Source organism: Cheilinus undulatus, linkage group 3 (assembly GCF_018320785.1).
Source record: "Cheilinus undulatus linkage group 3, ASM1832078v1, whole genome shotgun sequence".
Lineage (NCBI taxonomy): Eukaryota > Metazoa > Chordata > Actinopteri > Labriformes > Labridae > Cheilinus > Cheilinus undulatus.
The window spans coordinates 20,686,009-20,699,426 of record NC_054867.1 but is presented as its reverse complement, the minus strand read 5'-3'; the positions used below and the strand labels follow the sequence as shown (position 1 = coordinate 20,699,426).

At 39.0% G+C, this 13,418-nt stretch overlaps 1 protein-coding gene across 2 annotated transcripts in view; it reads left to right on the top strand.

The window, feature by feature from the left end:
* The first annotated feature begins 12,865 nt into the window (after positions 1-12,865).
* Positions 12,866-13,418, top strand: part of cast (calpastatin) — a 59,702-nt gene continuing 59,149 nt past the window's right edge. The window contains exon 1 of one of the 2 annotated variants that reach the window (XM_041783815.1): positions 12,866-12,996. In XM_041783815.1, coding sequence (XP_041639749.1) covers positions 12,940-12,996 — 57 coding nt within the window. In that variant the 5' untranslated portion in view covers positions 12,866-12,939. The remainder of the gene's footprint in view (positions 12,997-13,418) is intronic. The other variant, XM_041783835.1, reaches the window with a different exon arrangement.

Below are 13,418 nucleotides of genomic sequence, written 5' to 3'. Positions count from 1 at the left end.
ACTACAGGTGCATCTTAAAAAATTAGAATATCATGAAAAAGTTCAATATTTTTGTCACTTATTTCAGAAAGTGAAACCCATATATTATTTGGACTCATTACACATAGAGTGAAACATTTCAAACCTTTTTTTCCTTGAAATGACTTACAGATAATGAAAACCCAAAATTCAGTGTCTCAGAAAATTAAAATATTACATAAAAAAAAATTAAAAACTGATATTTTAAACAGAAATGTCAAGGTTATGAAAAGTATGACCATTTCTATGCACTCAGTACTTGGCTGGGCTTCCTTTTGCATGAATTACTGCATCAATGCGGTGTGACATGGAGGCGATCAGCCTGTGGCACTGCTCAGGTGTAATGGCAGCCCAGGTTGCTTTGATGGCGGCCTTCAGGTCATCTACATTGTTGGGTCTGGTGTCTCTCATCTTCCTCTTGACAATACCCCATAGATTCTCTATGGGGTTCAGGTCAGGCCAGTTTGCTGGCCAATCAAGCACAGTAACACCATGGTCACTGAACCAGCTTTTGGTACCTTTGGCAGTGTGGGCAGGTGCCAAGTCCTGCTGGAAAATGAAATCAGCATCTCCATAAAGCTTGTCAGCAGAAGGAAGCACGAAGTGCTCTAAAATTTCCTGCGTTGACTGTAGATGTCAGAAAACATAATGGACCAACACCAGCAGATGGTCAAATCATCACTGACTGTGGAAACTTCACACTGGACTTCAAGCAACATGGATTCTGTGCCTCTCCACTCTTCCTCCAGACTCTGGGAGCTTGATTTCCAAATGATATGCAAAATTTACTTTCATCTGAAAAAGAGGACTTTGGACCACTGAGCAACAGTCCAGTTCTTTCTTCACAGCCCAGGTAAGATGGTTCAGGAGTGGTTCAGGAATGGCTTGGCACGAGGAATGCCACATTTGTAGCCCATGTCTAGGATTGGTCTGTATGTAGTGGCTCTTTATGCGCTGACTCCAGCCTCAATCCAGCCTCCTTGTGAAGCTCCCCCAAATTCTTGAATGGATTTTGCTTGACAATCCTCTCAAGGTTGCAGTTATCCCTTATGCTGGTGCACCTTTTCCTACCACACCTTTTCCTTCCACTCACCTTTCTATGAATCTGCTTGGATACAGCACTCTGTGAACAACCAGCTTCTTTAGCAATGACCTTTTGTGGCTTACCCTCCTTGTGGAGGGAGTCAGTGACTGTCTTCTAGACATCTGTCAAGTCTGCAGTCTTCCCCATGATTGTGTAGCCTACTGACCCAGACTGAGAGACCATTTAAAGGCTCAGGAAACCTTTGCAAGTGTTTGGAGTTCATTAGCTGATTAGGGTGTGACACCATGACTTTCCAATATTGAACTTTTTCACAATATTCTAATTTTCTGAGACACTGAATTTGTATTTTTTGTTTATCTGTAAGCCATAATCATCAACATTTCAAGAAATAAAGGCTTGAATATATCACTGTATGTGTAATGAGTCTATATAACATATGGGTTTCACTTTCTGAAATGAGTGACAAAAATATTGAACTTTTTCATGATATTCTAATGTTTTGAGTTGTGCCTGTATACACATGAAATAACATACAAATAGTTCATAGTGGTTTAAAGGAGGGTGGTCAAGTGATCATGTTATTGATGCATCTACACAATGTCAGTTGTCACTACTAAACAGAGCATTGTTTTCTTGATAATTACACAATGTATTGTAGAAAAAATAGTAATAATGATGTGTTTAAATTTTACAAAGACCTATACAATCATGTGACAAATGGAACGTTCTCCACTACCACGCTAAAAACAATAATGACTCATGTCATAAAAGAAAGGAAAGGCCCCCAGATTTGATCAAATCTACACATAGAATCTGTGTTGCTGTATATGACTCTCTCTAATGCTGCAAGCTTAGCAAGAGCATTAAACCAGTCTTGGATAGAAGGGGTGGAGTCATCTTAGTAAAGGCTATAGCCAACCACCTACTGTAAGTCTGATCATCTAATCTGGAGAAAATACCAAGAAGGCAAACAGCAGGGTCTGGGTTTATTTGTTTTCCTGTGATTTCACCTGCCTTTGACAGATTTCCACCCAAAATCTTTTTGAGGGGGCACAGTCCCAAACCATGTGCAAATAGGCACCAGTGTGGGCCCTACATCAAACCTCGCCCCACTCTTCCTCAGTTATATCACATCTTAAATCAGTGCTCCAATCTCCTTGTTCCCTGAAAATTTGATGGGTTTTTTTGTTGATAAGTTTCTTAAAAATTCTTTTGCATTAATGTTAGGTTTTTCTCTTTCTAATAAGCATGCATCCCACTATGTTGATAAAGGAGAGGTTTTGCTTTTGGTTCTAAAGGCTTCAGCTGCACTTCTTAATTGGAAATTCTTCCACCAAGGTGTTTGACCTAAAGGGGTTTCAGCTTTCATCTCCTTACATGTTTTGAATCTCTCATCTGTGTATAAATCTGCCACTTTGGAAAAAGATGCATTGGACTTTTGGCTTGTCCACTGAGCTGTGAGTCTTTTTTAAACTGAGATGAGACATCAAGGAGCAGTGGTGGACTCTTTCTTTACATTACTGTTGTGGCAGGGAGATGTTGCAGTGGCCTAATCAAAGTGTGCTGTAAGGGACAATAAAACATACAATTAATCAGGATTTAAAACATTCTAGTGCACTGATTACAGAGAATATGTATGCATTAACACATGTAATGGGATTTTTTAGACATATAAATAAACTGAGTACATTCAGAGTGTTCTAACTTTTTTGTTATTTAGATTCATAAAAACCATCTTGTTATTGTCCAATACAAAACAATATTTTTTGCTGTCTATTAGTAACTAAGTGCAGAGTACAGTCAACAAGATTGAAGATTAGTTTTTGGGCTTTTTTGGCCTTCATTTGATAATACAGCTGAAGAGAGATGGGAAATATGGGGAGAATGGGGTAAGACATGCATCAAACATGCACTAAGCTTGGGATTTGGTCCTGCAACCAGTGCACTGAGGACTATAGCCCCTGCTTATGAGCACCTGCTCTACACACTGAGCTACACCAATGCCCCCAGCTGTGATTCATTGATAAAATTGATGTATATTTGTCAGTTGCATTGTGCTAGCATCCTGTGCTTCATATATGTCCAGTTATTTCATTTAGGAGCTAAAAAGTTTGAGCTATTCTGATGTTGAAATTGTTTATTTAACACCTTTTCACCACTTTCTACCCATACCTTGCCCATATCTGCCACCATTATCCTATTTTTGCCTCTAATTCTACCACTCTTGAACCTCTTTTTACCAGTTTTTAACCACTATTTATCACTGTTTTCAACCGTTTTTGCCCTTCCCCCTATTTTTTGTCACTTTTATTCCATATATGACTCTCTTTAACAAATTTTTTGCCACTCCTATCATGTTTTTGCCACTTTTACTCAATTTTTGCCATTCTTTGACACCTTTACACTTTAATTTTCTGATTTTTGCCATTTTTAAACCTTGGTTTGCCACTTTCAATCCACATTTTGCACCTGGACAAATATTTGTATATAATTTCTACTATCATATAACATATTTTGTTATAAAAACTGACACTGGATGCTTGATTATAGCTCTATATATGTAAGTAGATCTGATACTTTTCATTTTCTTAGCATTCTTACCTTGAGTATGTGAACACTGGCTCTATGCCAGCAAAACCTATAATAGGCTTGAAAGTTTTATTTTTTAATTATTCAAGTTTTTTTTGTTCTGGTTCTTAATGTTTGTATTATATAAAAGATATTGTTTTAGGTGTCGGATTATTTATGCAGTAATGATGATAAAATTTTTGCCTACAGCCTCAAATGGCTTGAATTTCTTGAAAGGTTAGTTGTGCTTGAAATAAGTTTAAATTCATAAGGGGCGCAGTTAGCCGAGTGGTTGAGGCGCATGCCCCGTGTACGCGGACAGCCCGGGTTCCAATCCAGCCTGAGGCCCCTCACCGCATGTCTCTCCCCCCACTCTCATCCCTGTTTCTGACTCTATCCACTATCCTCCTCTATCAAATAAAGGCACAAAAATGCCCAAAATAAACCTTAAACAAAAAAAAATCAAACTTATGAGGGACTGACAATAAAATACATCATGAGAAGTTATAACCCCAACTTAGCAGATTTTTTTATACAATGGCATCAAAAATATTTTATTGATGTATGGGGAAATTACAGCATTTATTTGCCATTATGGATCGACACATACTGGAAAGTCTAGATACAAAAAAACATTTTAAACTGGTAGAAGTGAAAGAAAGTCTCCTTTAAGTAGATGTTTTGTTTTTATCTGGAATGTATAGAATAAAAAGCCCTGTTGTTCAAAATGATTCTAATTTCAACAGTGTTCGCAGGCAGTAGTTCAAAGATTTTGGTGACAAGGATGTGACGCTGTGTTAGTTGTGTCCTGATGGAGACAGGCAGTCAGCATGTTGAGTGATTGTTTTTCTTTCCCCTCAGACACAATCAAGGATTTGGAAATGCTGTCCATGTCAGACACGAACAAAGGAGACAAAAAAAAGCATCACAGAACAAAAAGACACTTCACTCTTATGTTGTGTCTAAAATGAGAAACAGCTTGTCAGTCATTGTGAGACAAACTTCCCAGTGCTCATCACGTCTGATAGCTTCAGTCTTCTGCCCATGTGCAAACAGACCTGCAGTATAATCCTCATTTACCTAGCAACAAGTGTTTGCTTTGACCAAAGTGCACTGAGAAACAAACTATGCAGAAATATAAGCACTGTTGATGATGCAGACTACAGATCACACTTTCATTACAGAACAGTGAATCTTTAACTCTCATGTTATTGATTTTCAGCATCCTCTCCTGCACACGTTTCTGAACAGTGTGGGTGTTTTTGTCACTTGTGGCCGAAGATCACTCATCCGGCCTTCCTATTTCCACTCAGAACAACATTCTCACATTTCTTGTCAAATAAGGTCAGAGGTCTTAGCGTGATTTGTCAGCTAATTATTTTTCCGGCTCTACAGGCAGACGTTGAGGAAAACATCACCTTTTAGATGGGATGGATGACGCAGATGAAGCTGTAGCCGCCTCGACAAACACTAATTGACCCTGGATCAATGAGGCAAGGGTAATACATGTAGAGACTTCAACTGCACTTCCCACACATCTCACAGCACTATCACTGCTCTCTGACAATCAGAGGATTTCTTTGATGTTTCTTAAAAATGTTCACTGACATTTATTCAGTCTTTTAGCCTGTTTTTTTTTTGTTTTTTTTTTTACATCTTATGCAAGCTGTAGTCTAAAATCACAAAATATTCCAATCAAAGACAGGGAGGCATGTTGAAAATGATGTTAAATTAAAGTTAGAAAAAGTGATGCTGATCAAACAGCAGCACCATGATCATTAAATGAATTTAAAAGACAGATTACACTGAATGAGATGTCACTGACAGACAATGAGGACTCTTAGTTGCCATGACAACCCTCTGCTTTGTTTCCCTCAGTGTCCCTGTGGCCATCAGACACCTAATGTGCTAGAATCTTTCAATGCAAATAACAGCAAGAGCCAAGAAAACATTTTTAAACCTAACACCTGACACCTATCTGTCTCTTTACTGAATTTACACTTATCTCTAATATCTCTGTTTCTCCACAATTATTTTAAGGATGGTTAAGATTTTTTTTTTGTTTTTGAAAACCTCGGTCAAATTATACCTGTGCTTATTTCTGCTTTTTCTGGCTTTAACAACGAGATCATTTCTATGCGAGCAGTTACCAAAGTCAGACTGACATCATCTGACACATGATGTTAACGTCATCATGTTGTTATCATTATTAGGCCTCCATATTTACCTGCCTCCCTCAGATCTGCACCTTTACCTCCCTGATGACATCACCATCACATCCACCCCTGATTGCTCAGAAATGGCTGAATAACAAAGGAGAAAAAAAACTATACAAAGGATCTGTTGCACATAAATCAAATAAATAATTAAAAAATGCACGATAATAAAATATTGTTTGCATCACTTTCCTATGTGCAGATGCACTGTCTTCTATTGTAAAATATAATTATAAAAAATGTAAAACATTTTATTATGTGTGGACATGCTAAATTTTAGGCTAGGCAGATTATTTTGGTCATGCCATGAACTATTTCAACTATAAATTTTGAATGCAGGATTTTATTTAACCCTTAGAGCTCACAGCTATTTTTTTCACCATCATGTCTCGTTTGGACTTTCTTTCTTAAAAGGCTTATAAAACATCTACTCTGTGGTGCACAAACTTTATACATCCTTTTTTTTCAGTACAACCTGGGCTTTCAGAATATATCTACTACAGAAATGTCACTTCAATTTTGAAAAAGTTATAGGACTTTAAAGACAAAAGAAAAAAAACAAATTGGAATTTGAAACTCAAAGATTTTTACTGATAGCACACAAACAATAGTGACAAAGCATTTTTCTTTGCACAGACTTGTTCTCCCATCTCTTTGGGACAAAACAGTGAAAAAATAAACATTCTGTGACTAAAGGTTTTCAAAATATCTACATATATACAAAAAGTCCATGCACTTTTTTGCAGTTAGATTCATTTGTGCCATTCCTCTAAACAGTCGAGACGGAACATCTTGCAATTGGAGGAGAGCCCCTCCCACAATGCATTGCATGTAAACATTGCCCTAAACAAATATGACACTACCTGCTGAAAAAAGCCAACATACATGATCAAAAATTGATTAAAAATGGACAAAAAGATGCTTATTGGATCTATCGCCATGGATCTTTAAAGACCCCGAAAAGTCACCAAAGTTCCAGGCTTGCTAGAATGGCTTCCTTAAGGGCTACGTAGACATAGAGGGTAGCAAACAAAAACAAAATGGTCAGCTTTCAGAGGAAAGAAAGAGTGTCTATGACATTTGGATCAAAAGTTATCAACGTTTTTATAAACTGTGCCACTTCTTATTATTTACGACAATGCTGTCATCAAAGACCCCCGGAAGTCAGCCAAATTCTGGGCTCACTAGCAAATTTTCTGTAAGAGCTACGAATGCATGAAGGACATATTTAAAAACGCACAACACAGAGCTTTCACAGGAAAATACAAGTTAGGGTCTGAGCAATTAACAAAGGGATGTGCCTGTGGCTATACTGTGTTATGCTACGCTATGCTATGCTATGCTATATTATCATTTACTATACTATGCTACACTATGCTATGTTATGCTATGCTATGCTGTGCTATACTTAACTATACTATGCTATGCTACGCTATGCTATGTAAGACTATGCTATGCTATACTTTCCAAGAGGGTCTGGCTGCAGCCCTCGAGCAAACCTCTACGCTGGGGCATTCGGCTGGAGACCTCTACAATGGGGCGAAACCTCTTCGCTGGGGTGTGACGTACATTGCCCAAGCCTACGCTGGGGCGTGCAGCGTGTTAGCTGTTGTTAGCATGACCTAGCTGTTGTTAGCATGACTACACTGCTGTGCTTATGACACATTAACATATAAATATATTTGGGCGTGCAGCAGCACACCCCGACCCCTATGCTGGGGCGTGCAGACACCGACCCGTACAGGTCTACACTGGACCGTGCAGTAGCAGACGTCGACCCATACGCTGGGGATTCGTCCCAGCGTAAGGGTCTACGCTATTAAAACCCGACTGGTTCGGTTTAGGCATTTAAATCTGACTGTTTAGATTTAGGCATTAAAACCCGACTAGTTAGATTTGGGGTCAGCCTGTTGGCAAGCAGATAGAGCTGAGATTTCGTTGTGGGTAATATACGTCACGCCCCAGCGTAGAGGTCCATGGCTTGGACGATGTACATCACGCCCCAGCGGAGAGGTTTCGCCCCAGCGGAGAGGTCTCCAGCCAAACGCATCAGCATAGAGGTTTGCCCGAGGGCTGCAGCCAGATGCCTCTCATACTTTCCTATATTATGCTATACCATGCTATGTTATACTGTATGACACTATGCTGTACTATGCTATGTTATACAATGCTATGCTATGCTAAACTTTCCTATACTAAACTATGCTACGCTATATTATACTATGCTATACTTTCCTATACTATGCTATGTTATACTTTACTACACTATGCTATACTTTACTATGTAATACTATGCTATGCTATGCTTCACTCTCCCATACTATGCCATGCTACACTATGCTATGTTATACATTACTTTACCATGCTATACTATGCTATGCCATATTGTACTTTACTAAACTATGCTATGCTTAGCTATGCTGGGCTACGCTATGTTATACTATGCTATGCGATACTTTCCGATACTATGCTATACTATGCTATGTTGTACTATGCTACGCTATGCTATACTTTCCTACACTGTGCTATACTATGCTATATTATACACTGCCTGGCCAAAAAAAAAGTCGCCACCTGGATTTAACTAAACAAATAGGTACGAGCCTCCTATTGGATAATTACTGCATGGGCTGGCAACAAGTTATTTAACCCCAGCTGATGCAATGAGTAACTTCACATTTCTTAAACAATCATGTCAAAAGACACATCCTGTGGTCTTGGAAAAGATGTTGGTCTGTTTAAGAAGGGTCAAATCATTGGCATGCAAAAGTAGCTTCAGTTTGCTAGGGAGCATAAAGATTGGACTCTGGAGGAATGGAAGAAGGTCATGTGGTCTTATGAGTCCAGATTTACCCTGTTCCAGAGTGATGGGCACATCAGGGTAAGAAGAGAGGCAGGTGAAGTGATGCACCCATCATGCCTAGTGCCTACTGTACAAGCCTGTGGGGGCAGTGCTATGATCTGGGGTTGCTGCAGTTGGTCAGGTCTAGGTTCAGCAACAATTTGTGCCCAAAGAATGAGGTCAGCTGACTACCTGAATATACTGAATGACCAGGATATTCCATCAATGGATTTTTTCTTCCCTAATGGCACGGGCATATTCCAAGATGACAATGCCAGGATTCACTGGGCTCAAATTGTGAAAGAGTGGTTCAGGGAGCATGATACATCATTTTCACACATGGATTGGCCACCACAGAGTCCAGACCTTAACCCCATTGAGAATCTTTGGGATGTGCTGGAGAAGGCTTTGCGCAGTGGTCAGACTCTCCCATCATCAATACAAGATCTTGGTGAAAAATTAATGCAACACTGGATGGAAATAAATCTTGTGACATTGCAGAAGCTTATCGAAACAATGCCACAGCGAATGCGTGCTGTAATCAAAGCTTAAGGCAGTCCAACGAAATATTAGAGTGTGTGACCTTTTTTTGGTGGCGACTTTTTTTTTGGCCAGGCAGTGTACTATGCTATGCTATGCTATACTACACTATGCTACACTATGCTATATAATATTATGCTATGCTATGCTATACTACACTATGCTATGTAATACTATTCTAAGCTATACTTTCCTGTACTATGCTATGTGACACTATGTTATACTATGCTCTGTTATACCATGCTATGCTATACTACGCTATGTTATACTTTGCTACACTATGCTATACTTTGCTATGTAATACTATGCTATGTTATACTTTACTAAACTACGCTATGCTTAGCTATCCTATACTATGCTGTGTTATACTATGCTATGCTATACTGTACTTTCCTATACTATGCTATGTTATACTATGCTATGCTATGCTATTCAATCCTATACTATGCTATACTATGCTATATTATACTATGCTATGCTATACTTTCCTATACTATGCTATGCTATGTTAGACTATGCTATGTTATACTTTGCTATGCTATGCTATACTTTCCTATACTATGCTATGCTACGCTATGTTATACTATGTTATGTTATACTGTGCTATGTCATACTTTACTACACTGTGCTATACTTTGCTTTGTAATACTATGCTATACTATGCTACGCTATGTTATACTTTACTAAACTATGCTATACTATGCTGTTATACTATGCTATGCTGTGCTATACTTTACTATGCTATGCTATGCTATGCTATCCTATCAGTTCAATTATGTTTGTTTGAATCTTTTAGTGTATGTTTCAAAATACCAGCGGTTGATGAGAAGTCAAGGATTAGTTCCATTCATTTATTTCTTCAAAGTTCATCATGTGTTGACTAAATGTCATCTGTTATCAGAGGCTTGGAGTAAAAATGTCACTCTGTGTCACTCAGCCCCTTTCCCAGCTGATAGGTTGTGTGTTCCTGTCAGGATGTGACAGAGATCATAACCTTATCAGTGAAGGTCACATGGGCTTAAGGTCATTGGGCCAATGAACATGGTTGATGCTCTGACATACAAGCAAACTCATCATCCACCTAACACATGGTATCATTTGGCTCAGCTCAGTAACAGTCTGTCAGCTCCCAAACAGCCCTTCATTTGGAACGATTTTGGTTTCATTAAATCAGTAAAATTCAGCATTTTTAACTGATAATTGATATATTTTCAAGTATTTAATCATATTTTGCTCTTTTAAAATGTTTTATTCATAATAAAAACTAAACAAAAAAGTCTTGCAGACTTGCTTACTTTCTGGGCCTCTAGACACCCCTGATGTAAAACATTTCTGTTACAGTGCCTTTAAGAAAGTGTTCACCCCCCTTGTTATTTTTACCCTTTCATTGATTTTATGAATCAAACATGGTCAACATAATTTACCTTTTCCTGACAAAAGAAATACAGAAAAACCCCTTTAATGTCAAAGTGAAAACAGATTAACAAAATATCAAAAACATGTATGGTAAAATAGATAATTGCATAACCCCACCCTGACCCAATTCAGCAAAGGTTCAGCCAACTGATGCTAGTAGTCTTACAAATAGTGAAATGGGGATCATCTGAATGAAGTGAATGTGGTTCAAGTGATTGAAGTAAAGACACCTGTGTCTGGAAGGTCCAATCACTGGTTAATCAGTATCCTGGCTATCATTGCACCATGAAGAAAAAAGAACACTCCAGGCAACTCAGAGGATGAATACAACATAAATTCCAAGGGACTGAACCCCCAGAGTTCAGTTAAATCCATCATCAAGAAATGGAAGGTGACACACATCTAAATCTGCCTAGATCAGGCTGTTCTCACAAACTGAGAGACTGTGCAAGAAGGAGACTAGCGAATCAAGACATGTATGACTACTCTGAAGGAGTTAAAAGCTTCAGCAGCTGAGATGAGAGCGACTCTGCATACAACTTCTTCTGGTTCTTCACCAGCCAAAGTTTTATGGGCGAGTGGCAAAGAGAATGTTACGTCACTGTTGAAGAAACTCATTCAAAATCTCTGGACTTTGCCACAAGACATGTGGGAGACTCCATGGTCATGCAGAAGAAAGTTCATTGCTCTATAGAGACCAAAATGGAGCTTTCTGGCCATCAGACAAGACACTATGTTCGTTGGATAACAAACACTGCACATCACCACAAACTCACCATCCCTACTGTGAAGCAGAGTGGTGGCAGCATAATGCTGTGGGGATGCTTCTTAGCAGCCAGTCCTGGAAGGCTTGTAAAGGTAGTGGGTAGAATGAATAAAGCAAAATAAAGGAAAAATACTGGTGGAAAATCTTTTTCAGTCTGCAAGAGAATTACAAATAGAAAGAAGATTTATTTTCCAGCAAGACAATGCTCAAAGCGTACAGCAGAAGCCACACACACACGGTTCAAAGAAAACAAGGTGAATGTTCTGGAGTGGCCGAGTCAAAGCCCAGACCTCAATCCAAAAGAGAATTTGTGGCTGGACTTGAAAAGGGCTGTTTACACTTGATCCCTGTGCAACCTGACGGAGCTTGAGCAGTTTTGCAAAGAAGAATGGAGTAAAATTGCAGTGTCCAGATGTCAAACCTGATTTAGACCTATCCACACAGACTCAGAGCTGTGATTGCAGCCAAAGGTGCGTCTACTAAATAAAAACTTGAAGGGTTTGAATCTTTGTGCAGTCACTTATTTTACATGTTTTAATTCAATTATATTGCTTTGTAGAAATCTTTTTCACTTTGACATGAAAGAGGTTTTTTTGTCTTTTTTAATTAAAAAAGCTAAATTATATTGACCATAATTGATTTATAAAATCAATGGGAGGGTAAAACATCTAAGGTGTGAGTACTTTTTTGGCACTTTATGCCATGAAGTATTAGTCCAAATCAGTACATGGTGTGCCTGTGGTGGAGTGTTTGTAGAAGGGAAACCAGCTCCAAAGTCTGCACGGACTATCTATACTTAAATTAAGTAAACATTTTAATTGAATAATATATAAGGATAATGTTAGTCACAAATAACCAATGTGATCTTAACATTTATTGAAATGAGTGACACGCTCCCATTTCAACCACTGGCCCTTATCTGGTCGTGCTGACTCTTGCAGTTGTCCTTTCAGCCACTAGATGGCAGCCTTGCGCCGCATTAAGTCACCATCTGTACTGACAGGAAAACTCACATCAGCGGTGAGTCAACTCTTCCCTGCACTGTTGGGCGTGTCCCGTCATGCCCCCAAAATATGCAGTCTGAGGACTTCCTGCAAAAACTCAATGTGGCATGATGATTTTAACCTCAAAATTGTCAGATAAAGATGTCCTAACATGCTCCTAATTACGCAGCTGAAGAAGTTAGCTTGGCTCAAGATCACACTAGCACGTTTATTCCCTAATAACTCATAAAAAGAACAAAATGTAGCCAATATTTTTAGCATGAAGACCTGTTTGCTCACTGTATTAAAAACGCATATCAGTGGGATAAAGAGCAAGACCTTACTTGCTCCATCTTAAACACACACTAACCTACTATTGGAACAAAAATGTGTTGGTAGCCTCTGCCAGCATCTTGGATCAATCATAACCCGAAAGTTTTGTCAGCGGGAGGGGCAACTATTCAGCTCTGAGGGGCAGATCAGGGTGTAGACTTCTGATCACCAGAAAAGAAGCAGGAGGAAAAGTTAATCCATTCGCTTTAAAGATGCCGCATAAGAAAAGAGGCCATGGGCACCATAAAAACACAAAGGAGGAGAAAGAGGTATGTTTTATTCTTTCTTTACGCTCAGAAGTCATGTGGCAAAGGTGAACAACAATGTTCAGGTATGTTTATGGATATTTCTAGACTGAAAATAATATAAAGTAGTAGTCGGAATCATGTCACCTATCTTTACTGACAGGGAACTTTCTATAGCTGACACATTTTGGAGCTGGCGTGACTTTCATGTTTGCAGGATGGTTGCTTTGGATGTTGGGTCAGTCTTCACGCATCACTGGCAAGTCGATAGACCCGGTCAGCTGCTGCCAATGAATGGCTGCAAAGCTGCTGACTGACATGTTTTTGGTGCTTTACCCTCACTTTTGTAATCCGTGCTGCGTCAGACCACACTTTTAGGCCAACCCCCCATGAAGAGGAGTGTGGTTTATCTTGGAACAATCGAGTTCTCTCTGGGGAAACATGTA